This window comes from Bison bison, unplaced genomic scaffold, assembly GCF_000754665.1.
Source record: "Bison bison bison isolate TAMUID 2011002044 unplaced genomic scaffold, Bison_UMD1.0 scf7180017864297, whole genome shotgun sequence".
NCBI classification, from domain to species: Eukaryota; Metazoa; Chordata; class Mammalia; order Artiodactyla; family Bovidae; genus Bison; species Bison bison.
The window spans coordinates 7,664,373-7,690,824 of NW_011494869.1; the positions used below are offsets into that span (position 1 = coordinate 7,664,373).

Sequence of the window (26,452 nt, forward strand, 5' to 3'; positions counted from 1 at the left end):
TGTAAGACCACCTGACTTTTCCTTGATCACAGGGCCATTAAACTCAGTCTCTGGGCCCCCTCCTGTTCCCAAAATCTTGCTTTAAAAGTTGACCTGTGATTTTCATTGACACCTATTTGCCTTCACGATCTCTGATCTCTTAGGACATATTGCTAGTGTTACTTTGGTCCTTCAGAAAGAAAGTGTTTCTAACGTTGGTAGATTTTAAATGTTTTTATAAGCTTCCCAGGCTGTCTCTTCATGATCAAATCCAATGATAAACTTAAAAAAAAAATTATTTATTTGGCTGCATCAGGTCTTAGCTGGGGCATGCAGGATCTTTGTGGCAACATACAAGATCTTTCGTTGCAGCATTTGGGCTCTCAAGTTGTGGCGCTCGGGCTTAGTTGCTGCAAGGTACGTGGGGTCTTAGTTCCCCGACCAGGGGATGAGCTTGCATCCCCCACATTGCAAGGTAGAATCATTCATTCATTTAGTGGTGTGAGTCTTAGTTGTGGCACAGACGGTCTTAGTTGCATCATGTGGATTCTCATTCAGGCACCTCGACTCTCTAGTTGTGCTGCTCAGGCTTAATTGCTCTGCAGCAAATGGCATCTTAGTTCCCCAACCAAGGATTGAACCCTCGTCCCCAGCATTGCAAGGTGGATTCTTAACCGCTGGACCACCAGGGAAGTCCCTCCAATGATAAACATTTTATAAAGCATGGCCCATAAATTAATTGTAGTTGTTGTTCGGGCGCCAGGTCATGTCCAACTTTTTGTGACCCCGTGGACTACAGCATTCCAGTCCTCCCTGTCCCTCACTATCTCCCAGAGTTTGCTCAAACTCATGTCCATTGAGTTGGTGATGCTATACAACCATCTCATCCTCTGCCGCCGAATTCTCCTTTCATACCTTATGATTTAATTAGGTGGGCCTTATTTTTGGGTAGGACTTCTACATGGAGGGGTTATACAAGTCCTTCTAAAGCTGTCTCAGTCAGCCTCATAGTCAGACCTCACACAAGTCTCAGTCAGCCTGTGTGACATCAGCTGAACCAGAAGGGTAGTTGCAAATATCTTAACACGGACACCACCAGCATCCTGCCCTGTTAATGTTTGACATCACCCTGATAGAGACTGTAAGTGAGAAATGCGCATAGGTGGTGTCCACTTACTGGTGGCAGAGGCAGGACTAAAAACACTGTGAGCCTGCCCCTCTCTGCTTCCTCACGGGGGGCTGCACGCACCAGCCTGGTGTTGGCCTCCTGTGGGGCCGTGGTTGTTCACATGTGGAATTTGATCCTTTCATCAAGGCCCCTGTACCTATTCTTACTTAAGAACTGGATCAGGTCACATTCCTGTCCGTGATACTGCCATCCCCAGGGGAAAACCCCGTGGTTGTTGTGTGGTGGTGGCGGGTGAGTTTTATTAAAAGGCGGCAGGCACGTGTGTCCACAGATGTGTGCTAACCATACATGTACATGTGTGTTTGCAATTTTCTTCCCAGATCTTGGCCCTGATCGCATTCATCTGCATAGAGACCATCATGGAATGCTCCCCGTGTGAAGGCCTCTACTTTTTTGAGTTTGTGAGCTGCAGTGCGTTTGTGGTGACCGGAGTCTTGCTGATTCTGTTCAGTCTCAACCTTCACATGAGAATTCCCCAGATCAACTGGAACCTGACGGTGAGTAAAAGTCATGTTCTCTGACTAGGAAAGGATCGAGTGCTCCACGGCACCCAGGAAAATCAGAATCATTCCATGGCATGTTTGGTTCTGGTTCATTTTGATACATAAGTATTCCCTTGTAACGCAACTGTGAAATTTTAAATTTCCATCCTGGGTTGAATAACATGACTGCAGAATTAATGGGACCTTCACTAATGACAGAAACATAACGATTATTCTGACTTCTTTAAAGATGTCATTTCAATTTGGGGATCCTTTGAGACGATTGGTAATGTTAATACTTACAGAAAATGGGAAAGAGAGCATGGAATGAATACATTTGCATATTTTCACACTGGACCTGAAAGCCATTTGCAAAAGTACTGATTCAGGAAGAGCTGAAAATATGAATGAAATTGCCATTAACTTGTGAAACCTAGGAATATTATTACTATTAAATTCAAAGCAGCTGGGCGGTCCCAGAGGGTTTGCTGGGTTGATCAGCGAGTCTTAAGGAAATGTGTCCTTTGCTTTCCATGGTTTGGGGCTCTTAACTCTGACAGCCTTACTCTCTGATCCGCACGGGAAGCTCAAGGCTGGTCACTCCCAGGCCCCCTTTCCTGGACTTGTGTTACTTGTCCCTGCTTTGCCAAGCGGAAGAGTGAACTTAACAACACTTTGTTTTCTTGATATTTCTTTGCAAATAAGCACGTGCAGGAACTCAAAGAGAGCCAGTTCGGGAGACACGGGCAGGCCCTGTCAGGGCCTTGGGTTTCGGGGGAGGGGCTCTGAGCCCGCTTGCGCTCACATGGGCTCCTCTGCTGCTGGCCAGCGCTGGTGCGCGCAGCACTGGAGAGCGTGGCCTGGAGCGCTGGAACCAGAAGGAGGCAGCCTGGCTGGCCATCTTGCCTGGTCGGGCCACTCCCATGGTGTTCCAGTGGGGAGCCAAGAGGTGACCTTCTTCCTGACAGAGTGCCGTCTGCGTCGTTCAGACCCTTTTAGGAAGAAAAATAAAAGGAGAACTCGGCTAGAAAAGTTGTCCATTGAAAAGTTGGTTTCATCCTGACATTGAAAAGGAAGAAATAAGCTCTAAAACCTCAAGATTTACTGGAGGCATTTCATCACAGTTTGTGGTGACAGGTTTTAGTGTCTCAGCTCTTTTTAAGATAAAGTCTATGTTAAAGAAAATGCTTCCAGTGTTGTGATCTAAATTGACTGTAATGAACAGGCAGTGCAAGAGTACCTCGCAAACCTCCCCCAAACAGCATGCAGGCTCCGTGGGGTCAAGGTCATCGTCATGGGGCAAGGTACATTGGAAACCCAGACCCCTAGAGTGTCTACTGCTGCTGCTGCTGCTAAGTTGCTTCAGTCATGTCTGACTCTGTGCTACCCCATAGACAGCAGCCCACCAGGCTCCCCCGTCCCTGGGATTCTCCAGGCAAGGAACACTGGAGTGGGTTGCCATTTCCTTCGCCAATGCGTGCAAGTGAAAAGTGAAAGTGAAGTCACTCAGTCGTGTCCGACTCTTAGCGACCCCATGGACTGCAGCCTACCAGGTTCCTCTGCCCATGGCATTTTCCAGGCAAGAGTACTGGAGTAGGTTGCCATTGCCTTCTTAGACACTCCGCTAGAGTGTCTAAGGCCAAAATAAATACCTTTGAGGGAGGCGCTGGGCTGGGCTGTGAATAAAACCACGCCAGAGATCCTGTTTGACAAAGAAGCAGCTACTAAGATGGTTAAGACCCCGGGGCTTTGAGTCAGGCCACCCTGTCTGTATTCAAGTCCAAGGTGGCTCTTAAGAGCTGTATATGACTCTGGGCAAGTCACTTAGAGCCCCCAAGTGGAGATGATAGCGTTTTTCTTGCAGGGTTGTTTTAAGAATGAAATGAGACAAGTGTGTACAAAGGCTCCAAACCCGTGGGCGCTGCTGCCAGTATGAGAAATAGTAACTTTACTGTGAGTCAGAGGCCATTGGTGTCTGTCAGCCACGTCATTCCCCTGTAGACTTCACCAGCTTTGACTTCACACCCTGAATTCTGTCTTACCTACTTATTTGACAGCCATAAATTTGTTAGAAGACTTCATATCTCACTGTATTGTATAATATAGGCAGTTATAGCCATTTTCTTACAATAACTTCTGCTGCTGCTACTGCTAAGTCGCTTCAGTCGTGTCTAACTCTGTGCGACCCCATAGACGGCAGCCCACCAGGCTCCCCCGTCCCTGGGATTCTCCAGGCAAGAACACTGGAGTGGGTTGCCATTTCCTTCTCCAATGCATGAAAGTGAAAAGTGCAAGTGAAGTCACTCAGTCGTGTCCGACTCTTAGCGACCCCATGGACTGCAGCCTACCAGGCTCCTCTGTCCATGGGATTTTCCAGGCAAGAGTAGTGGAGTGAGGTGCCATTGCCTTCTCCGACAGTAACTTCTAAGGGAGTAGAATCTGCAAAAATACTGAATCACTCTGCTGTACACCTGAAACTAATATTGTAAATCAATCATACTTCCATTTTTTTTTTAAGAAAGAATCGCCAGGAATTCCCTGGCAGTCCACTGGGTAGGACTCTGCACTTTCACTGCTGTGGGTCCGGATTCAATCCCTGGTTGAGGAACTAAGATCCCACAAGCTGTGTGGTGTGGCCAAAATAATAAATAAAAAAATAAACAGTTAATTTTAAAAGGACCCCTGACCCCAGATCACCATAACAACAAAAAAGACTTCAGGTTCTAATTAATTCGTTCAGGCCTTTATCTCCAGAAATACCTATTTGGCAAGCTTTCTTAAATACTTAGTTTTTCTATTTTAATGGTGAGTCTTTCCACTGGTTGGTGACCACGTGTTTGGGGTTGTATCAAAATGTATCTTTTTTGCTGGAAAGTTAACATCCCTCTTTTCCTTAGGATGGTGTTGGCTAGGGCAGATGACTAGGTGGTGCCCCTGGCCTCCTCTCCCACCCTGTCCCTCCATCCTTTCATCCTTTTCCTACCACTGACCACCAGGGTCTCCCTACCACTGACCACCAGGGTCTCCCACTCCCCGTAGCTGGCAGTCAGAGCCCTCCAGCCCTGGAAGCTCAGTCAAACTTTGTAGAGGAGGGAGGTCTGCACATGTCTGCTCTACTTTCCTACTTCCTGATCTCTCTTTTCTCAGCTTTTATTGTCAAATACAGCATATTCAGAGAAATCTGTAGAAGTCAAAGTACAGTTTAGTGAAGAATGATAAAGACTACGTAGCCAGACCCCTGGGTCAAGAGTTCGGACAGTGTCAACACCCTACAAGCCTCCCACGTGTCTCTTCCAAACACGGGGACTACTTTTTCCCTCCACCATCCACTCCCCCGACGCTCCGTCCTTGAAAATCCTCTGGTCGGGATCACTGGGGGATCACTGTGCTCCTGGATCCTCTGCTTACTTCCCAGTCCCACCGCCCCCAGCAATGGTTTCAGCCCTGGAGTACGCCCTCAGTCTCTCTCGTGGCCTACTCTCTCCTCTTGCCTCTGATGATACCACGGTCTCTTTTTCTTCTTCCTCTTTGTGTTCCTTCTTCGATGGCCTTTGTGGCCTCTGCTGTCCTCAGGTCAGGACAGGTGTTTCCTGACCTGAGAACCCAGGCTGGGTGCTGTGGTGAGTTGAGAGCAGTCTGGAGTCACCCAGAGGAGCCACCTGCAGAGTCCTGAGGCTTTGCTGTGACTCATTGTGTGGTGTTTTCGGACACCACTTTTGACACCAAATATATAGTTGTTTTTTTTCCCCCCTACACCAAATCTGTGTAGTTTTTCCACACTGAGTGATTCTGTAAGACCAACTGTGCTGTGCTTAGTCGCTCAGTTGTGTCTGACTCTTTTGACCCCATGGACAGTAGCCCACCAGGCTCCTCTGTCCATGGGGGTTCTCTTGGGTATTCAGCAATTCAGTTTAGTTCTGACACTAACTCCTGGAGTTCATGCAGACCGCACAGGTTAAAGGGCAACTGAGGGCACTCAGGAAATGTTGAGGAATCTGGGACAAAGACCAAATATATATTTTTCATTATGGCAAACTCATCTTTTCTAGAACTCAACTTCCTCAAGGCCCTTTATTAGAGGTGTCTTGGATCCTAATTAGGTTAGGACTCAGTGAGACACTGGGAGTTGTATGGTTGGCACAGGAGGCTCTCTATAGATGGTAGCGGCCCCTGAAACCATAATTCATGGGGCTCCAAAGGGGGTTCACTGGTAGCTCAGAAGGTAAAGAATCTGCCTGCAGTGCAGGAGACGTGGGTTCGATCCCTGGGTTGAGAAGATCCCCTGGAGAAGGAAATGGCAACCCACTCCAGTATTATTGGCTGGAGAATCCCATGGACAGAGGAGCCTGGTGGGCTACAGTCCATGGGATCGCAGGAGTTGGACACAACTTAGTGACTAAACCATTCCACAGAGGAGTTCCCGTCCTTTATGTCCAAAGTGATAGATAAGAAGTGATTTATTAGAACAGGATGCTTGTGAGGCTTATAAGCAGCTGAGTGAGAGGGCTACAGTTTTATAATCAAAGAAAAAGGAGAGGGGAAAAAGACCACTTCTTTTTCCTCATTTTTTTTTTTTTTTAGTAGATGTCATGCCTCCATCATCAGCTCCTCCTCCAGGTTGAGTGAGGGAGTTTTTTTGTCCCTACCTAATTAAGCCAAGATGGTCATGGCACTGTGGAAATGTTATTTCAGGTCTCAGTACAATGAGGGTCTTTACTTTGAAATGTCACCTTTCCATAACTTACAGGGGTCTCCCATATTTTTTTTTACTTACAATCCCTTAGTGGGATCAGCTGTTTAATGACCTACCCTGTCCCTTTCCTCTGTCTCTATCACTCTGTCATCAGCACTATGGTCAATCTCATGGTACTGGGGCCGTCAAGGCACAGTATGGGCTGAATGGCTGTAAACCTCCTCTCTCATTCCTGTGTAGATCTGACTTCAGCCAGTCACAGAGCCCTATGGTTATTAAGCAGTGGTGGTGAACACCTGTCTGGGGCCAGGCTTTGGGAACTGAAAGCAAGCACAGGGTAGATGCTAGCTGCTCTTCTGTGTGCTGTGTGGGATGCAGTTTTGTGTGAGGTCTGGGAGAACACAGTGGATTCCTCAGGGGAGGGGGCCTGGAGCAGGTCAATTGGGGAAGTTCAGAGGAAATGCCAGATTCCAGTTGAGCCTCAAGGGATGAATAGGCGCTTGCTGGGCAGAGTATGGAGGGGTGGGGCGCATTGTAGGGTGGCCCACTCTCTGGGACTCAGGGCCCTGTGGGGCTGGGTACGTGATGGAAATGGGCAAGTGAGGAGAGGGGCCGGCGGTCCGTGAGACCCAGAGGTTGCTCTCCTACTGAGTCCCAGCCAGTTGTGTTACTTCACGGGACTTTCAAGAACAACTTTTCAGGAGCAGCTGAAAGTTGGATTTTTTTTTTTTTTTTTTTAAATTTTTGGTTGCACTGAGTCTTCGTGGCAGTGTGAGGACTTTCTCTAGTTGTGGTATAGGCTCAGCAGTTGTGGTGCATGGAGCTTAGTTGCCCCACAGCATATGGGATGTTAGTTCCTACACCAAGGATTGAACCCAAATCCCCTGCATTGGGAGATGGCTTGTTAACCACTGGACCACCAGGGAAGTCCCTGGACTTTTTTCTTTTAAAGAAGTTTCTTATTTATATGAAATGTCCAGGATAGGCAAATCCTTAAAGACAGAAAACTAATTGGTAGTTGTCTAGGATTAAGGGAAGGGATGAAGAATTAACTGCTAATGAGTATGAGGTTTGTTTTGGAAGTGCTAAAAATGTTCTAAAATTAAATTGTGGTGAATTATATCTCAATAAAGCTGTTATTAAAATCATATGTGATAGCAGCCGTGCAGGGGTAACCACTTAATACAGGGGTGTAATACTCTAGAATTCCCTAGACTGTCTTTCACAGGTAGATGTATGTTGTGATATGTGAACGCCAAAAAATGGAACCATTAAAGTCAAGCTTTCCCATTTGAACTATCTTGAGTGTCTTCCATGTTAAATATAACTATATCATTAGTTTTAATGACTGCATACTGTTCCAATTGGAAATACCATTTTACTTAACAAGTCTTTGATTCTTAAGTATTTTATCTTCAGTTTTTTGCTATTTTAAATAACATGATGAACATCCTTATGCTTAGGCCTTTTTGCAACTAGTATGCTATTTAAGATGATTTTAAAAGTATGCTATTTAAGAGGATTTCCAAATGTGGAATTCATAGACAAATAACATGCACGTCTTCAGAGGAGACTGGGCATGTTCAGGGTGGTGTAGCTGTAGACACATGAACCTCTTCAAAATCTCAGCATTTTATCATAAAATATTTCCTCCTATTTCTGAGTAGCCTTTGGTTTAGAAACTATAGTTGTCTTTATTCCTGCAGCTCCTTACCCAGAGTTGGGTGTAACTGAACACGTCCAGGTTTAACTTCGTGAAACATTTGTCCTGGCTTCACGCTGGTCACCACTGAAAGCTGCCCTGCTGGTAGACCTCTCTGGGTAGAGTTTGTAGTTGTACTTTGCTGCTGTCCATGAGCAGGGGCGGAGGCGCTGGCCAGGAGTGAGGCAGGAGCTGCTGCAGGGCTCAGCTGTTAGGAGGTGAATGTTGCCATGTTTAAGGAGGAGATGGCCCCCAGAGCCAGGCCAGCCGGCAGGACCCACCTGGTGTTGATGATACAGTCGAGCTGGCACCTAAGCAGTGTAGGGTTTTGCCTGGTTTCTCTTTCCCTGTAGAGAGCATAGAGGTGCTTTGGTATGACCCAGGCTGTGGGGGCCTAATGCACAAGTGGAAATACCAGCAGTAACAATAAACGCGCAGGGAACCCTATGTGTGGGCTAGGCACATGCGTGGCTTTTCATGTACGCTGTTCCACCCAGTCCTTGAAACCACTCCAGAGGGGTGCGGGGCTGTGCCCACATATGACACGAGAGGCAAAGGGACCCGTCCACAGTTGTGAGTGGTTAGGACCCTCGTCTGGGTGTTTATATGAATCACTGTGCTGTATTCCCCTAGACAAGTAAGACAGGAGCTAAATCTTTGAAGCGTTGTATTTGTAACCTGATTTGCTTTGCAAGGAGCTTAGGGGAAAATCCTCTAGGCTTTAGCATCATGGAGACTTGAAAGACCATGCACGAGGAAGAGAAGTGTGCGCGGCCTGGCTAAGTGTGTTCTCCATAAAGAGTGTTCTCATTCTTTATATGTCACAAATGCATGAAGGGGTTTCACTAGTTTAAGTCTATTCTTGTCCATAAGAGGATTTGAACGTGTTTTGAAAAGAAGACACTAGAACTCTACCTGGTAATTAGTGAGTGTGTCCTTGTGGGTTAGCTAGCGGTTTGGTTTCTATAATAGGTCATTAAGAAATGGTCATTTAACATGGTGACTTCCTTGGTGGTCCAGTGGTTAAGGCTCTGAGCTTCCTCTGCAGGGGGCCTGGGTTCAATACCTTGTCAGGGAAAATGATCCCACATGCCTTGAGGCAAGGTCAAAAAAGAAGAAAGAAAGAAATGGTAACATGATGTGTTTGGTTAAAATGTGGATTTTTCTGTGGTGGTTTATCAAGCAACATCATTAACTATTTAATTAAATAGGATTAATAGCATCCGCTTTGCCTTCATCTGTGTGATCAATACCCCTGGGCCACCGAAACAAAAACAAGGAGCCATCAGAGAGGCTGGGGATTGTGCTTTTTATGTCAAAAGTTCTTCAGTGGTTTTTTCAGATAAAACCTGCAAAGATCCTTTTCAAGTGACTTTATCTTATTCTTTAGGATTTGGTCAACACTGGACTCAGCACTTTCTTTTTCTTTATTGCTTCGATCGTACTGGCTGCTTTAAATCACAAAACCGGAGCAGAAATTGCTGCCGTGGTAAGTGAACTCAAAAGGTCAAAACAAGGCTGGTTCATACACTTTCTGTGCCTTGCTGCTCTGTCCCCTGGGCTTGTGTCCTATTGCTTCTCCTTCAGCTTCTCCTTTGCTAATGATGTCACTGGGCCAGCGGAGGCCCCGGTCCCTTCAGTGCTGTGGTTCTTAAAGTGTGGTCCCTGGAACGGCAGCATCATCCCGGAGTTTGTTGGAGATAGCGTTCTCAGCCTTCCCCAGAGCTGCCAACTTGGCAGTGTGTTTTAACTAGCTCTCAGATGCACACTCTGTCTTGAGCACCTCTGCTTCAGTCTCTGCCCAGCGGAGCCCTGGATGTCTGAAAGGGCTGTTGCTTTTAAGGGCCTTGCCTGCCAGTGTGGGGTGTTCATGAAGAAGATGCAGTCTGGACACCACATGGCAGTCAGCACAGTGGGGGGTGGGGGCAGAGGATGGGACCAGGTAAGGTAAGACTGTCTCTCTCTGTGCTCTGCGTTTCTTTATTGTTCGGTATTTACAAAGAATATGCAGCACTTTTATAACTGAGAGGATTTAAGGTTTATTGAGAATACTAAACTATGAGCTCTCCAAGGTATCACTCAATAGGTTCATCGGTCGTTAGCTAATCATTAAAACACCACCACTTCTCACTCTCAAGCTGCCCACCAGAGCTGCCCACATGAGAGGCAGTAGGGCTGGGGGCTAAGATATGGAATGCTGGGCCTTGTGGCTTGATTTGGGGTCACACTTGAGACCCTGATTTTTCATCTATATGGTGTTTTGTCTACATGGTATTTCTCCCAGGGACCAGTGTCATGAAGGTCTGTAAGAGAGGCCCTTCTATGATCTCTTTTTCCTTGTAGATCCAGAATACTTCGAAAGAGTCCTGAGGCTGCCTTTTTGTGGGTCACATGACTATGAACTTGGCTAGGGTCTGACAGCTGGACATGTAGTGGGGTCTGGGTGTTGGGGTTATAGCCAGGAGAGGCTAATGCACCTCGCTCACTGTAAGTGCCCAGGGGCCCTGCGGACTAACCCGGCTTGTGTCTTGTAGATATTCGGCTTCTTGGCAACAGCGGCCTATGCGGTGAACACATTCCTGGCCGTGCAGAAGTGGAGGGTCAGCCTCCGGCAGCAGAGCGCCAATGACTACATCCGCGCCCGTACTGAGTCCAGAGATGTGGACAGTCGGCCTGAGATCCAGCGCCTGGACACGTGAGGGCGCGCTGAGTCTTCTCCCCTCTGGTCCTCCTGCCCGTACTTTCAATCAAGTTTTTCTTTCCCTCATCACATCAGATTATCATGTGACTAAGTTGAATTTTGTCCTCCTTGGTAACAGTTCATTCTGGGCAAGGGTTTTCACGGCAGCCCTGATGGTGGGTGCAGGAGGTGGGGGACCCGGTGCCCAGCCTTTCACACAGAGGCGGTGGGAGGGGCCTGCCTCCCCCATCCTCTGGCTTGGTGGCCATGGGAGCCACTGTCCTCGCCGGCCGCCGTGTCCACTTCACTGTTCCTGAGCACAGGCTTCGCGGCTGACTCTGAGCCACCCCCTCATGTGTATTCGTGATGAGTCAGGACTCTGGATTAAATGGGGGCTGTTGGAGGGGAAAAAACAAGTATCAAGGAGTGAAACTTTATGGTTGGAGTGGTGGGTCAGCAGTGCTTTCTGGGCAACCCCCATAGAGGCCCTGAATGCACTTTAGTCTCGCTGCCAGGATGCCCCTCTCCCCATTGTTTTCCATGCCTGGGGGCACCGGGACCCCAGCACGAGCATGGACAGCCAGCTGTGACACCAAGGGTCTCGGCGGCAGGTGTGCCCGCTGGGTGCTTTGCTGGCTCTGGGGGAGGCTGGCACCCTCTTGGCTGGGCTCCAGGGCACTGCTGCGCATCAGGAGGTCACCATCTGTTTCCTACCCTGCTGAGACGTCCCTGGAATCATCTTCCTGAATCCCAGAGGCTCCTCCAAGAATACGAGGACCATCTTGTTTTCCAGTTTCCTACCTTCCCTGAATACGCCGAGGCTGGACTGCAGATTTTCTGTCATCTTACCTTCCCAGATAAAAGCCACAGGAGAAACACAGTCTGTCCCACCAGTCCAGACCCTTGCCCATTTGCTGGCCTCACGGACCACAGGTGGGGACACGCCTCTGTCTCGAGGGTATGTGCTGATTTTCAAACGCCTGAGAAGAGTTCTAGAGTAAATTCTGAGTGGCTCCGTCTAGGATTTGAAAACTACTTGAATCTGCACCATGACACCCCCTTTCACTGATGTTTCGGAGGGTGACGACCCTGTACCTCAGGGTCATAACTATGAACGTCGATCTTGGAGGCTGTCGGGGAACATTCTAGTTCCGTAAGGTTTTGTATGAATTCTTGGTAAAGTGAAGATTATTGTGGTGACTAAGTTACACAGGCCCCTGCGATGCTGTAGTTTTTTGTTTTTTTCTGTTGGAGACTAATTGTTTCTCTTACGGAAAATTTGTTTTTACATGTCGGGTTTTCACTCTTTGAACTGTCCTTAATGTTTACAAACCTCACTCTAGCTCCAATATTTTGTGTTTCGCCCTCACCAAGGAAAAGAATGCTCACTGCTGGTGGGAAGATTTTGCATTAATGAGGAGAGTCCCAGATCTTGTGCTAGTGAGCGCTTACAGCTTCAGCAGCGGGCAGTGTCATGAGAGAGGGGGTCTCGGGGAGCAGAGCCTGTGTGAGAAATGTCCAGCCCTGCACAGGCTGGCATTGCCTTCTGCAGAGCAGAGCGGCGTGCAATTTCCTGCACGGGTGGCTTCGTCAGGTAGCACTGCTTGGCTGGGGACCCTGCAGGAAATGGTACTGGCCATCTCTGAAGGGTCGGGGTTAGGGCTCCCTGAACTGAACATCCTATACAACTCAAGTTCTGCTGAAGTTCCTTTCTGGGGCCGTGATCCAGGCCACCTGTTCAAGCCCCTGGTCTGGTCAGAGACCCAGCTTGTCTGGGGGTAACTGACCTCCCACTGTCCCCACCTAGGGCAGCCAGGCCTGGTCACGGCGGTCTGACTGAGCCCTCTTCCCATGGATGTTGTGAGGCAGTACAAACCAGGCTTCACAAACCTCATACCTATTATGTGTAGTGACTTTTGAGGAGATTATGACATCTGGATTTTATCTGTTCATTTTATATATTTATTTTGCATTTGTAGAGTGTATATGCTTTGTCAAAATGGGGCTTATTGCCCTCTGAGAATTCCATTTAAAAACAGGGTTACAAAGACTCAGCCTTGCATCAAATGGGGCCCACTTGGAAGGACCACCCTGAACTTTATCAGAAATCTCCTTCTGGGATTCATGTTACTGGGCCTCAATAAAAAGCTGCCTTTGAAGTGAGATTGGAAAAAAGAAGACTCTTCAGGCGAGGGTTGTTGCCCAAGTTTTTCCAGGTCACTTCAATAAAACCGGTTATCATCTGGCTGAAAGGAGTCTGTTGGTATCCTGAGGATGTGCTGTCAGCTGCAAGGAACGGTTCTGAAGCCCACTGAAGTTGTACACGCTGACATGATAAAAGGTGATGACACCTTGTGCCATAGGCCACTTAGGAATTAATTTACATCTTAGTGTTAGAATCTTGGAATTATTTATGTCCCTGTAACTATTTAATGTCCTTTGTGCCATGAGGCTCTCCCATGGTTTTTGTAAATATATTTCTTTATATTTAATTAGCTCCCAGTATAGCCGAAAGTGACCAGATATGCTGACTGGTGGACTGTAGAGTCATAAGTCTTGTCACGTGGTGAGAAGGAAGGAAGGAAGGAATATGGTTGTCTAGTGTGAATGGAAAGACACTCGCATTTTCTTTATGTTATTTCTGTGTACGAACAAGACAATCTAGATTTGGGGAGGCTTAAAAGGGCTTTTTTTTTTTTTGCAAATTGAAATAAGCTTATTTTTGCATTTAATAGTTGTAATATGGACCAGTGTCAGTTTGGTTTGGGGAATTTTTAAGACTGAGGCAACCTTAGTGTTTTTTAATTTTCTGGTGGCATGATGTTGGCATTCACAGTTGATGCCCAACTTGTATACGTTTGAATTTGTTCCTGGATACTGGATGGTTGAAACCCTCAAGCATTTGGTGGAACCTCTGGTGGTTTTAGATGGATGCAAACACTGACGTCTTCAGAGAAAGTTTATCCTGGCATCGATCCAGTTGATGTGGTATTTTTTCTTTTCTCTGATTCTCCTTTACCCTCCCTTCACGTTGCCGAAGAAATGGCAGGGGGGTGGGGTGCCTTACCCCTTTCATACAGAGAGATTCCAGTCACGAGAGCCTAAAGATACTCGTCAGCTCTATATAAAGCCGGGGAAGGCACAGGCAGTTACAGATTAAAACCTCACAGCAGAAGTTCTATTTGAAGTAAAGGAAACAGATTCTCACTCTGCAGCAAGTCATTCAAGAGAGACAACCTTTGCCCACAGAAAGGCAAGAATGTTGACGCCTGCCCAGTCCCAATATCCATGTCTTCCTTGGCAGCTTGAACCAAAGTGCCAAAGTGGACGGAGCCCAGGCTGGCCGCAGGGAAGTGGGGACCCAGTCTGGTTCTGGGGCTTGGCTCTGGGAGGTGGATGTTACCCCCTACCCTTTGGGCACCATCACTGTCCCTTGGCTAAAGGCTCCTTCCTGTGGGCAGCCATGGAGTGCGTCTGACCCCACCCCATGTCAGAGGCTTCTTGAGAGAGCTTTGTGACTCAGTTGAAAACATTCCTAGTCTTTTAAAGTTTGCAGTTTCATTCGCCTTTCTTTGAGGCTTTCTGAGTGACTCAGTCTTGGGTTGAGCCACAGGCGGTCTCTGAGGAGATAAAGCACTAACTCTGGTCTGCACATGTATGTGAATTCCTGCTTGCAGCAAATGACCCTTGAATACCCCCTCCATATGTCATGTGTGTGTGGCCCAAGCTCACCTTTTCTCATAGACTCACCTGTGCTGTTTGGGAAGGAACCCCTCACTTCTCCATGTGTTTAAGAGGTGGACCAAGTCCCTAATCTCGGGCTCTGCAGGATTTTCAGTGGGCTGTTCTTAGAATCTGCCCTGACAGAGTGTGGAGACAACACGTGGCCACTTTAGGGATTCTGGGAGGCAGTGGCGATGTAAGTGGGTCCCGGTGTGCCACCCATGTTCCAGACAAAGCAGCCATGAAGTCTTTGTGCCAAGGCCTGATAGTCATTTTCTGCACATGTGTTTTACAGGAAAACATGACACTAAGCAGATAGCAAAAGGCGAAAACTACTCAGCTGAGGGCTGCTTCTAAATTGACTGTCCCAACCACGTAAAAAATGGCTTCCTGCTCTAGTGACTGCCATTAGCGAGTGAGGTCTCCAGACACGTTTCTAGCTCCTGGTGAAGTGTGCAGAACCCAGGGGCTCTCTTCATTAGCACCCACTCCCAGGACCAGCTCAGTGACAGCTGATGAGGGAGCAGGGGCGGGTCTGGGAGGTGAGAGGAGTGGGGAGCAGGCCCAGACCATCTGCTGAGGGCCTGTCTAGAGCGCTGGGCATGGTTACCCACCCCGGCTGTGCTTGGTTAACTACCTCCTGTCCTCTTTGGAAAAGCAGAGTCTTGTATTCCGGAACCCACTTGAGAGTGGGAGCCGAATGTGGGGACCAGTGTGCCTGGGCGCTGCTGGGCTCTTTGTGTGAGTTTGGGAACTCACAGGTGTGGACAGGTGACTCACATTCTGATCTGGGGGCCCCTCAGAGAGGACGCAGACCCGACACCGCCTGCCTCCAGCCGTGTAAACCTTCCTGGCTCTTTGTAAAATCTTCATTTCTTCTCCCCTCAGCAGATATAGCTGAAATCGTAACTGGTTGAGAAGGTAATTGGAAATCTTTGTGGCTCTTTACATTTCTTTTATTTAGAAACCATTTCTGCCCTCAATATCTGTTAGACCTAGAAGAATTTTTTTCTCAAAGTTTAATGTTTGTTTAGCTTTTCTTCACACCAGTAAATGGCATTTATATACTTACAGGCTTGAAACTCCCTTCTTTGGTTTAGATTATATTCTCATTTCATTTGGATGTAATTTCTCAGCCTTAGGGATTTATTTTTTCCTTTCTTGTTTTTATTATTCTATAAACATTAAAAAAAATTACCCGCCAGCCCGCTGAGTCTAAATCAGTGGCAATTTGCCTAAAGTTTCATTTATGGATCCTTGAATCATGTGTCTTTTTCACAGGGTTAATTTGTTGTCTAGTTTTTATTCCAAGACTTCAGTCTGGGTACTTGCTATCTGGACACCCTGGTGTGTCGTGTCTCCTTTGGAATGCGTTCTACACAGGGCCGAGAGCCTTCAAGAAGGGGTTAATAGCCTGGACTCTAGTGAGCTACATCAGAACTTTCATTTAGAGTAGGACCTTGTCTCAAATGACCTTAATCAGCTTTGCTGGCAGGATTAGGGTGAGGCCCGAAGCTTCTTTTCACCATTGCGCCTCAGAAGAGAGAACGCGTGACACAACTGATTTGACGAGGGTTTGTACGGGATTCAGTAATAATCTGAAACTATCCAATTTGAGTCATCTTGGGAGGATGCTGCTGAAACCCAGTTGGAAGCGCCCCTTGTATCAAGACAGCCACCCGAAGGAATGGTCAGGAAGCGAGGACAGCGTGGGGGCCTCGTGCCCAGGCAGGCAGGGCTGCGTCTGGCTGCTTCCCTCTGCGGCCCATTTTGCTTTCCTGCCTTTTCCAGAATTGATTTCCCAAGTTTCAGGACTTTGCTCTCCTCTCTGCAGATGTGAGGAAGGCAGCTACTCCGGGCTTGGAGGGAAAACTGACTGGTCTCCTGGGGGAGCTCAAGGGTGGGACGCCTGTGCACCGCCCTCATCCCCCCAGGACTGGCCCAGGCCCAAGGCCTCACCTGCTCCCAGCTCTGTCACTCCGTAACCTGTTTAAAAATGAGTTTTCAAACCCTGCCTCATGATGAAACTGACGTACGGGGATAAAACCAATGCTTCTCCTAAGCAATAAGAGAACGCTAGGGGGCGAAACTATTTGTATATGTTGAAATTTGTAAGGGTTTAGGAACCCATGGCAAAGACAGTTAGCTATTTATTACAAGTATGACTATACTTTTTCCTTTTCCCAAAGTAGGTAGTTGTGTCTTTGGATATTCTAAGACAAATAATAATCACTTCACCTTGGTGCCTTCCGTGTCAGTCACATAAACACTCCCGTCAATCATGGAATTGAAAAAGATGCACATTTGGTTCAACAAGATAACACTATTTTTGTAGCATGATTTTAGATTGTGTCCTTTTAATATTGCTTTCAGCAATGCTAGTTTTGAGGTTTGGTCGTTTTCCCTTTAAAACTTCACTATGTATTTTTAAAAAGAAAAAAAGAAATCCAACCCCTCAGCTCTCCCTTGTCTCTTCTCTGCTGCTTTCTCCCCAACACCTTGTTTCCACTTACTTAAACAGTCTGAGAGTAAGAGTATATTTCTGTGAAATAGTTATTAATCAGTATAACTGTATTTGGCATTTTTTTACCCACTTGCTACTTCTGAACAGCCACTGCTCACCTCAGATGGTAAGAGGAAAGTGGTTCCATAAGAACAGAACATTCTCGGTGCTCTGAGTTCCCTTCTTTGGGTCTGAAACGGTGACAAGCCCTTTCCCGGTTGCTGCCTGTCTTCCAGATTCGCTCAGGCCATCCTCCTCCATGGCCACCAGCTTGCCTCTGCCCGTGTAAGACGTCCTGGGGCAGGAGTGGGAGTGGGGACTCTGCTGGTCTCAGGTTCATCTTCCACTCGGATCTCTGGTTCATGGATGCCCTGGATAGGTTAGACGGCCCTTTCTGGTTTCCGGCCCAAACATACTAGATTCTGTGCTGTGATGAGCTTGGTGAAGACACAGATGACCTTTCGCTTTCCCGCCCCTGCAGGACTGAGTTATGTCTGGTCAAGAGAAATCTTGAGGAAACTAGCTGAGTCCATTTAAAATGAAGGCATGGATTTATTGAAACATTAAAAAAAAATTTTTTTTTTCCGCTTTGAAGGGTCAGACAGAGTTATTTTCTAACAAAGGAAGACGAGTGAGATGGCTGATAATTCCCATGTGACTACTCTGGTACTTGGCCCAGTGGCACTTGGGGGAGGGGCAATGTTAATTTAATAACTACTACACTTTGCTTCTTAAAAGTCTATTTCCTTTAACAGTGTAGATGCAGCTGTGGGGTGAGCTGGGGTGATGTGTGTTCAGCGAACTTGTTTATGCTATTGGGCAGTCTGAGCTCCCGTCCTGGCTTCTGAGGCTGGTGTGGGCACCACTCAGCTCCCACCAGCCCAGATGTGACCATCCATTCAGAGTGGTTTGGGGGGCCCCAGAGCCTTCGCTCCTGTTGGTTTATTCCTGACAGCCTACAAAGCCTCACACTGCCCTCAGTTTTCCCCCTTTATTTCTTTTGAAGGACCAATTTTTTCACGGTACTTGTCCTGATTGTTTTCATAGTGTTCAAATCTGTATTTTTGTATGTAGAGGGAAATAATTTTCTCAACACTAATCGCTAATAAATATTGAATTGTCATGAAGGAGTTCTTGTTTAATAAACGGACGTGTAAAAACAGTTATCGTCTCTTTCTTCACTCTGCCTTGCTCCCACCCCTTAAAGGCTGTGGCCCGGATCCTAAAACAGGCTTGTGAGCTGGGGGCCAAACAGCCATAGTGGGGGTGAGGATACTTCGGTATTGCTGTTGACCGGTGGCTTGGCCAGGGCTGGCAAGGTGGAGCCACTCCCAGCAGCCCATCGGCTCTTGCAGGTTCTACTTTCATACGTGTTTTCAGAACACGTTACATATTGTGCGAAAAGCTGGGGCAGAGTGCCTTGATCTTTCCCATCACCTGGGCCAAGACACTGACTCACTGCGGGATTGTTAGCTTGATGTGAGAAGCTGAGACCCCCAGGCCTCTCGTGGAGACCTGAGCAAGTCACCGAACCTTCCGTCAGATTCCTGACTACAAGAGGAGCATGTGAGGAGTAAAGAGCCCACATGAAGATGCCTGGCGGGGAGCAAGCGCACGGGCATCGCTGCTGTAACCTGCAGATGCAGGACCCACGTGGGGCGTGGGACCACTCCGTGCTGATGCCTCTCACCTGACGGCGTTGCTCTGGTGTGTAAGGTTTTTATCAAACACACACACTCCAAGCAGGAAGTCAGTCTGGTTTAATCCATGATGGCTTTTTTCAGGATAGGAGATTCACATGCAAGAGAAGAAGAAAAGACTACAAATGCCCAAATCATGGGTCCAGAACTCTGGCTCATTCACAAGGTCTCTTGGGTCACAGGAAATGCCATTGAAGAAGCTGCTTTTGTGTTAAAAAAAAACAAAAAAAAACATAAAGTAACAAAATCCTATTGAAGATATATGCACAGCATAAGGTCCTTAGGTGAACACAGAAGGCACGTCTCACCCCTCATGTGGGTCAGGTGTCCAGAAGTATTGTCCTGAGGGCCTGGGAGCCGCTCACCTGCTGACGGCCCCAGGAAAGAGAGGGTTGGGCTGGGCCTGCCCAGCTGCCCCGCGCGCTGTCGCTGCCACTTGTTACTTGGAGCCCTCAATCTTTTGGACCTGGTAAGCTAGTCTACGAGCTTTGCTTTGAAACAGTCGTACACCCAGAATAGGCAGGTCACCTGAAGTCATGGTCCTGCTCTCCAAAAGTGCGAGGTGGGCAATGGGACCTACTCTCTCCTAGGTCACAGGGTAAAGGCTAGTTTTCTCCCTGCTTCAAGAATGAAGAGGGAACTGGTGCTCCTTGAACAAAAGAATTTTTGGAAGGATCATTATTGACAAAGTGCCTGGCATGAGCAGGGGCCCCAGCCACAGAAGGAAACCACCGGGGCCCAGGGCTTGGCCCTGTGGCAGTCTTTATCTTGCTTCTTTCCCTGACACTCGCCAAGGCATGAAGGGCCCCCCGTGATGGGGTAACAAGGCTCCATCTGCTCTGCCCCCGTGCTTATTTTTGGCAGAGAGGTTAAAGGGCTTAAGGTCCTGGGGCAGAAATGAGAAGGGGCGGAATATTCACAATGCCCTCACAGCAGAGAGGCTGGACAGTGCTAAGCCAAGGGCTGCCATTGTGTATACGGGGGCTCGGGGGCTCAGGAATGTTGCTTGGGGCTGTAAGGAGGCCTGCTGTGTCAGCAGCTCCCACTGCTGCTCGAGAAATCACAGCCTCCCTCCCCACAGGCTTCCCTGGCCACACTCTGGCCGGCCTGGTCAAGTGCGGGAGCGGAGGCCTGCGTGGCTCAGGTGCCAAGGCAGGGCAGGTCTTCAGTCGGAGTCAGAGTCGGAATCCTCTTCTGAAAGGAAAGCAGAGAGGACGCTTGGCAAGAGCTCTGGGGCCAGTGGTACCTGAGAGCCGACTCCGGGGAGGTGCTGTCAGCCCTGGGCTCAGGCCACAACAGCTGATGGTGGTGTCCGCTTGGTGTGGGGACTACGAGTGCCTGATACCCTCTAGGCTGCAGCAGAAGGGAAGCGGGGAACCCAGATGCCCCTTCCTCTGGGGCCCCAGGCCCTCCCAAATCTGCCTGGCTGTTTTCCCTGCAGGTGGCAGGCTTGTCTATCTGCCCCGCCCCCCAGCCTGCAGTGGGGCTGGCTGTAGTCTGAGAAACTAAAACACACTGGAAAAGCAGGGAGCTTGTTTTTAGCCATTTCAGTCTCCCCTGCCCCAGGAGTTTCAATGTCACCTGCCTGGGGACAGCAGGCCCTCAGTGTAAAGAAGCCCCGCAAAAGCCCCCCTTGTCTCTATCCAGCCCTGGGTCACTGCTGATCCTCACAGGGCATGGCCACCTGTTCCAGAAACACCTCACCTGGACGGGGGCGCCTGCTCTTTACAATCTGTTGTCCTCACTCCCCCTGCCCCGTTTATTTTGCCTGCACACTCCTACAAATCTATCAAAACCCAGCTCTAGGGTCGCCTCCACAGCCTCCGAGCTGGCCTGTAGGATGGGCACTCCCTCAGCTGCTTCATCTCCACCTCTGTGAGCCCTCGTTTTGCTGTTGTAGTTGACGTCAACTCGGGTTCCTCCTGCTCCCTGTTGACGCCGTGCGTGTACACCACCACTGTCTCTGGGCCTGATTCCTGCCCCCTCAACTCCCTGAGGGCAGGTAGTTAGCCTGCCCATCTGCACACCCCTAGGGCCCAGCACACGGCAGCCTCAGCAGGTGTTTGGGTCAACAGATGCTGACAGAAGGCCTGGGAGGGATCGGGGACACCGGACTTGGGGGGAGGAGTTGTGCTGAGCCAAACATCCGATTTACTCACTTGCAGGGAGCTGACATCTGTCTGTCCATTTAAAGCCTGCTTGGGGGTTTGGAGAGGGACAGGCAGGTAAACAGCTTGGGCCCTCCAACCCAGGTCAGCTCCTGGGCTTCCCTGCATTTCTGTGTTGGAGCCTCCACTGCCCCTCCAGGTCCCGCCCCTCTGGGCAGGGACCTCTGTCTCCTCTGATGGCCTCCCTGGGCAGGAAAGCCCCAGGCTGTGGCTGAGGAAGCTCTGAGAGATCACAAGCTCCAAATTGGCTTGGTCCCTCTGGGCATGTCCCTCAAGGGCCCCCCTGTGCTGCACATATGCACCCCAAGGATGTGACATGTTGATATGGCTGCTGTCATGGATGGAAAAACCAGCCATCCAGCTTGCAGGCTTTTCCTTTCTTTTTCAGTCAGGTAATGGCACAACAGCCATTCTGAGCTGAAGGACGGCTGGAGGAGGCCAGAAAGTCTGTGGCACTTTTCCCTGGATATAAAAAATATCCATCCTTGGATAAAACAAGCCTGAGCTGCCCTGTATTTGCCTGGGACTGTGGATAAGAGCTTGGCTTGCTGGTCTTTAAGCTGGGGGGCAGGCACGACTGGAGACGGGGGGCTACTCTGGGACCAGTGGCTGCTCTGCAGCCCAGTGGACAGCGCCCAGGAGTGGTCTCGTGAGGCGAGGAGGTGCCAGGCGTGCCCTCAGCGTGCCCTTCCTGGAAAGGCTGAAGCCCCAGAGAACCGTGTGTTCCCCGGAGGGGAGCAGTTTTATCATCAGTGCCACACGAAGAGATACTAGAACCAGGCTGTGAACACACTTCCTGCCCGTGGGGAGAGAGGAAATGCTCTTACTCCAGCCTTAAACCAGCCAAGAGCCCGCAAGGGAGGGCAGGGTCCCCGCAGTGACCATCCCAGGTGACGGGCCCGGTTCTCTGGTGGAGCCCACAGGTGGCCACCCACCTTCTGCCTTGTCAGCTGTGGTCTCCTGTGCGGAGTCCTCTTGTTTGAGGAATTTGGCTACATCGTTAAAGATCAGGTAGAAATCAATGGCAAACACGATGGTGGCAAAGAAGCCAAACACCTGTGGAGACAGGGGCAGGGCGGATGGCACATGTCAGCAGGAACAGGGAGCCTGAGAAGGGGAAGGCCACCCAGGGCAGCTGCCGACCCGTCCCCATAGCTTGTCTTCATTTGCTTGGATAAGCAGCTCAGAATGGCAGGCACAGACCCTCTCCCATTAATGACAGATAGGCAATCGAGCTGTTCATTTGGTTTGGCCAACAGCCTTTCCAAATTCTGGGCAGAGTCAGTCTTCAACCAGAGGACTGTGGCGTTGCTGAGATCCACGATGAAAGGCCAAGGTACCTCAGCAGAAGCAGACTGTGCCCAAGGAGCTAGGAGGGGTACCCACTTAGGAGTGAGGTGAACGTGAGTGGGGCACCCCTCCTTCCCAGAGGTTGGGGAGCAACTCACCCCGGCTGCTTTGGAAGCCCCATCTGGGTATTTGGCCACGGCTGTGATGGAGATGGCAAAGTAGATGAGGGCTGCTGTGACACAGCGGAGGAAATCCTGGGGAGACAGGGGTGCAGTCACATGGCTGTGAGCTCCCTGGTGTGGGGCACACAGCATGGGAAGGTGTCCACAGGGAGCTGAGGCAGGGGAGAGGGGCTCAGAAGGGCAGTGTGTGCCAAGGACAGGGCCGGAATCCCACTGTCAGATCCGGGACATAGGCGGGGCCCCCAGACCAGCCTCCACGCACTCCCCCTTCCAGGCCCCACCTGCACGCCCTGGTCCTCCTCCAATCTCTACTCCTGCCCTGTCCAGGTGCCTCCTGCCTGCCATCCTCTGACAGGTGGACAACAGGGTACGGACCAGGCTGCAGCCCACCCTGTGGCCAGGCCCATCTGGTGGAAACCTTGTCACCGGCTCCCTCTGGCTCTCCAACAGCGAGATCTGGTCACTGGTCTTGCTTTGCCACATGCTTGTGGCAGATCCATTTATGTACCACGGTTTGCACCTACTGATCCCTAAAATGGGGACAGGGCAGAAAGCTGGAGACCAGGGTTCAAGTGTTTCAAGTGTACCTTTGCTGTCCCTTCTGACTCATTTCACACAGCAAAGTCCAGGGTGGGTTTCTGGGCCTTCCCAGGTGATAAAATGAGTTGCCAGATGGCTGAGATCTGGGAGAGCCCTTCAAGTCCTCAGTTAACCCGCCCTACCCTATATGGAAATGGCTAGAATTCCTGCGGCTGAGGCTCATTCCAAAAGGCCCAGCTGGGAGCACCAGCGCCACCTGATGGCCAAGGGTGAGAATGCCATCTGGGTTCACAGCCTCACAGAAGGACCCTGGAGGCCCAGGAGGTGGGCAACCTGCTCTGGGTCCCCTGGCTGCTGCATTGTGAGGCCTGGATCACCCGAGGCCAGGCCTTCCCACCAGGTTCCAACTAGCTGCAAACAGCCTCCAGTGACTTGAAGGGAGGGTGAGGGCCAGCCAACCTCTTCCTCCTGGGGCCCCAGCCCTCACCATCATGGGCCAGCACAGGCCCTGCCACTTGTCATTCAGCTGCATGGCATCAGCAAAGAGGAAGCAGAGGGCCAGCAGGAACTCCAGCAGGGGCGCCGTGAGGAAGGCAGATGCTGAGGACGCCACATAGCAGACGAAGATGATGAACGAGAGACCCTGGGAGGTGAGGGAGGGAGAGGTCAGGGCCTGTGCACAGCCCCACCCTGCAGGCAGGAAGAGAGGTGGCTCCAGCATGGAGTGACCTACCCAGTTCTCCAGTCACAGGATTAGAACCCACACGGTGCTGCCCCCAGTGCCTCTGGGCATGGCCCTGCACCCAGGCTCAGGCTAGCTCCCTGCCAGGACCCAATGAGGAAGCCCCAGCCTCTCACAGCATCCAGTCCCCCAGAAGGCTACCTCCCCACCACCCACCCCTGAGGCTCTCTGGCAGAATCCATCCAACCCAGATGGTGCTCCACAAGGGAGAATCAAACCTACGCCCTCTCAAAGGCAGTCAACTAAGCAAGAGCCAGTTTCAGAAAATTACACCCCAAACCCAAGATCTGTGCTTTTCAATGAATGAAGAATTTACATGAAAAACAGGACACAAATCTGGCACTTTAGTAAATAATATGCCTGCTGAAGTATTCAAGAGTTGAAATGTACCAATGTCTGCAATTTACTTTGGATGCACCAAAAATAAAACGGATTGGACTCCCCTGGTGGTACAGTGGATAAGAATCTGCCTGCCAATGCAGGGGACACTGGTTCGATCCCTGGTCCAGGAACACTCCACATGTCAAGGAGCAACTGAGCCTGTGTGTGCTCATACACCAAGAGCCTGTGCTCCAGCAACAAGCAAAACTACAATAAGAAGCCCATGCACCGCAATGAAGAGTAGCCTCTGCTCGCCACAACTAGAGAAAGCCCACCCAGTGCAACCAAAAATAAATTATAAAAAAGTTAAGAAAATGAATTGATGGACAGAGAGATATGTGAGAGGGGCTTCCCTGATAGCTCAGTTGGTAAAGAATCCACCTGAAATGCAGGAGACCCCAGTTCGATTCCTGGGTCAGGAGGATCTGCTGGAGAAGGGATGGATAGGCTACCCATTAGAGTATTCTTGGGCTTCCCTTGTGGTTCAGCTGGTAAAGAATTTGCCTGCAATGTGGGAGATCTGGATTTGATCTCTACTTTGGGAAGATCCCCTGGAGAAGGTAACGGCTACCCACTCCAGTATTCTGGCCTAGAGAATGCCATGGACTATATATAGTCACGGGGTCACAAAGAGTCAGCCAGGTTGCCAAGAGATTTGAGAGAAAGTAAGTAGCAAGTAAGGCAACTGTATAATTGGTGGGCATATGTTTTTGCTGTATATTTTCAAATTTTCATAATAAGGAAAAACATCCAGAGGGAGAGGGCGTGGTGACACTGCCGCTGCATGCCCTGCTGTGTCACTGGTCCAGCCTTTGTGAAAGGAGGCGCAAGGTGTCATGAGGAACTGATTGAGAATGAAATGTTTTCTGCAACTTGGCAACTGATGTGGGAGGATGCCAACGCCCGGTTAGTTCTGCATAGGGTGCACTGGGAAGGGCAGATGGGGTTGATGGGCTGTTCACAGGCCAGGGTCTGACGAGGTTTGTGAGAGCTCCTCACCACCACCCATGCACCCAGTGCTGTTCACAGCCCACTTTGCAGATGAGAAGAGTGAGGTTAAGAGAGATGAAGTGGCTTGCTCAGTGTCATACAGCTAATAAAAGGGCATCAGCATTTGAACTCTGGTCTGGCTGACTCCACATGTGTTCTTAAGCAATCCTGCTCCATGGTTGCTGGCCCTTTTCCGTTCTGGTTTCGGTCACTCTGGCTGGGTTTGAGCACGTCCATAGCTGAGTAGCTCAGAGCGGGGCTGGGGGGCTCGGGAGGGATGACACCCAGATGCCCCTCAGGGCGCACCATGGTGACTTCAGACGAATGAGCTGCAGAGCACAGGTGTCTGCTCTGAACATGACAACGGAGGTAGCTGAGCCCAGCTTGAACAGATGGGAAACTAAGGCACAGAGATGTGCTGAGAGGCTGCTGGAGCCTCCCAAGAAGACAAGGCCACGGGACTCTGGCCCAACCCTATCCTCTACTTCCTGTGCCAAAGGCTGTTATCTGTGGCCCTCATTTTCCTTTCCCCTACCCGCAGAGCCTGATCCTGGGGATCCCCCTTTTGATTCTGTTCCTCATTCCCCGGATCCCTGGTGGCAACTTCCTCCCTCTTCCTGCCCATGTCAGCCTCCCACTTGCTTGGGCCTGGGGGCAGCCAGAGGTGACCTGAGGATGCAGGAGTGATCTCAACTGGCTCCCCTTGCCTCTTCAGTGCCCATCCCTCATCCACCCTTCCTCCCCTCTTCATCCACCTGGACCTAGGATCTTGGTGCCCAGTTTTGCCAAGGGCCTCCTCTATGCTCTGCCCACCCCTCCTCCACCCATGAGGAGGGCTTGAGTTGGGTGTGTTTGGGGTCCCCTCAGTGGGCCTTGGACTCAAGGCTTCTCTCCACAAATGTGGCTCCTATCAGTCTGCAAAGTGGCCAACCAGGAGGTGACTCCGAGCAGTGTGAGCTGAGTCCGGGATCCGGGTGCCTCATGTGGGGAGTTGGACAGGTGCTGGCCTTGTGACCTCTGAGCTGACCCCAGAGGCAGGAGGAGGTGATAGGACCGACGCCTGCAATCTGCCCCCTGGGAGCCCAAAAGAGAGGTGGGGACAGAGTCCTCCCTCTGATCCCTGCTGTTCTCAACCATGCTGTCACCTGACCTGCAACTGATCCGGGTCAAATCCCCTAGACGCTGGGGCCTCAGCTTTCCCGTCTGCAAAGTGGGAATAATGACAGGGGTTATCAAATTGCTGGAGATTCAAGTAACAAGTGCTTCTGTCTCATCCCGCCTCCCCACTAGGCGTCTTCCCTCCCTTCCCTCTCCTCCACGGAGGCCCAGCTCCAACCCCCAACCCCACAGGCCGACAGTGCGAGGGATTTTCAGTGTCCCGAAGACAAAGGGCTGATGGGCGTGGGTGGGGGTGCGGGAAGGAAGGAGCTCAGAGGGGGTGGGACGGCTGGGGCTGGATCCCAGAGAGGGCGGGGAAGAGGGGGATGAAGTCATCACCCCCAGCCGCC

The 26,452-nt window shown here is 50.0% G+C and overlaps 2 protein-coding genes across 3 annotated transcripts in view; one reads left to right on the forward strand and one right to left on the reverse strand.

The window, feature by feature from the left end:
- The first annotated feature begins 309 nt into the window (after positions 1-309).
- On the forward strand, positions 310-18,113 carry CMTM4 (CKLF-like MARVEL transmembrane domain containing 4). The gene is made up of 4 exons (XM_010851128.1): positions 310-396; positions 1,489-1,665; positions 9,436-9,534; positions 10,580-18,113. Exons 1-4 carry the CDS (start codon positions 310-312, stop codon positions 10,742-10,744), a joined length of 528 nt encoding a protein of 175 aa, XP_010849430.1. The 3' UTR covers positions 10,745-18,113.
- A 583-nt stretch (positions 18,114-18,696) lies between these two features.
- The window catches only part of CMTM3 (CKLF-like MARVEL transmembrane domain containing 3), an 8,980-nt gene continuing 1,224 nt past the window's right edge, over positions 18,697-26,452 (reverse strand). For both annotated transcript variants that reach the window (XM_010851089.1, XM_010851088.1), the window contains exons 3-6: positions 23,319-23,474; positions 22,268-22,363; positions 21,755-21,875; positions 18,697-19,845 (exon numbers count right to left, since the gene is read on the reverse strand). In XM_010851089.1, the coding sequence (XP_010849391.1) occupies positions 19,817-19,845; positions 21,755-21,875; positions 22,268-22,363; positions 23,319-23,474 (402 nt within the window). In that variant the 3' untranslated portion in view covers positions 18,697-19,816. The remainder of the gene's footprint in view (positions 19,846-21,754; positions 21,876-22,267; positions 22,364-23,318; positions 23,475-26,452) is intronic.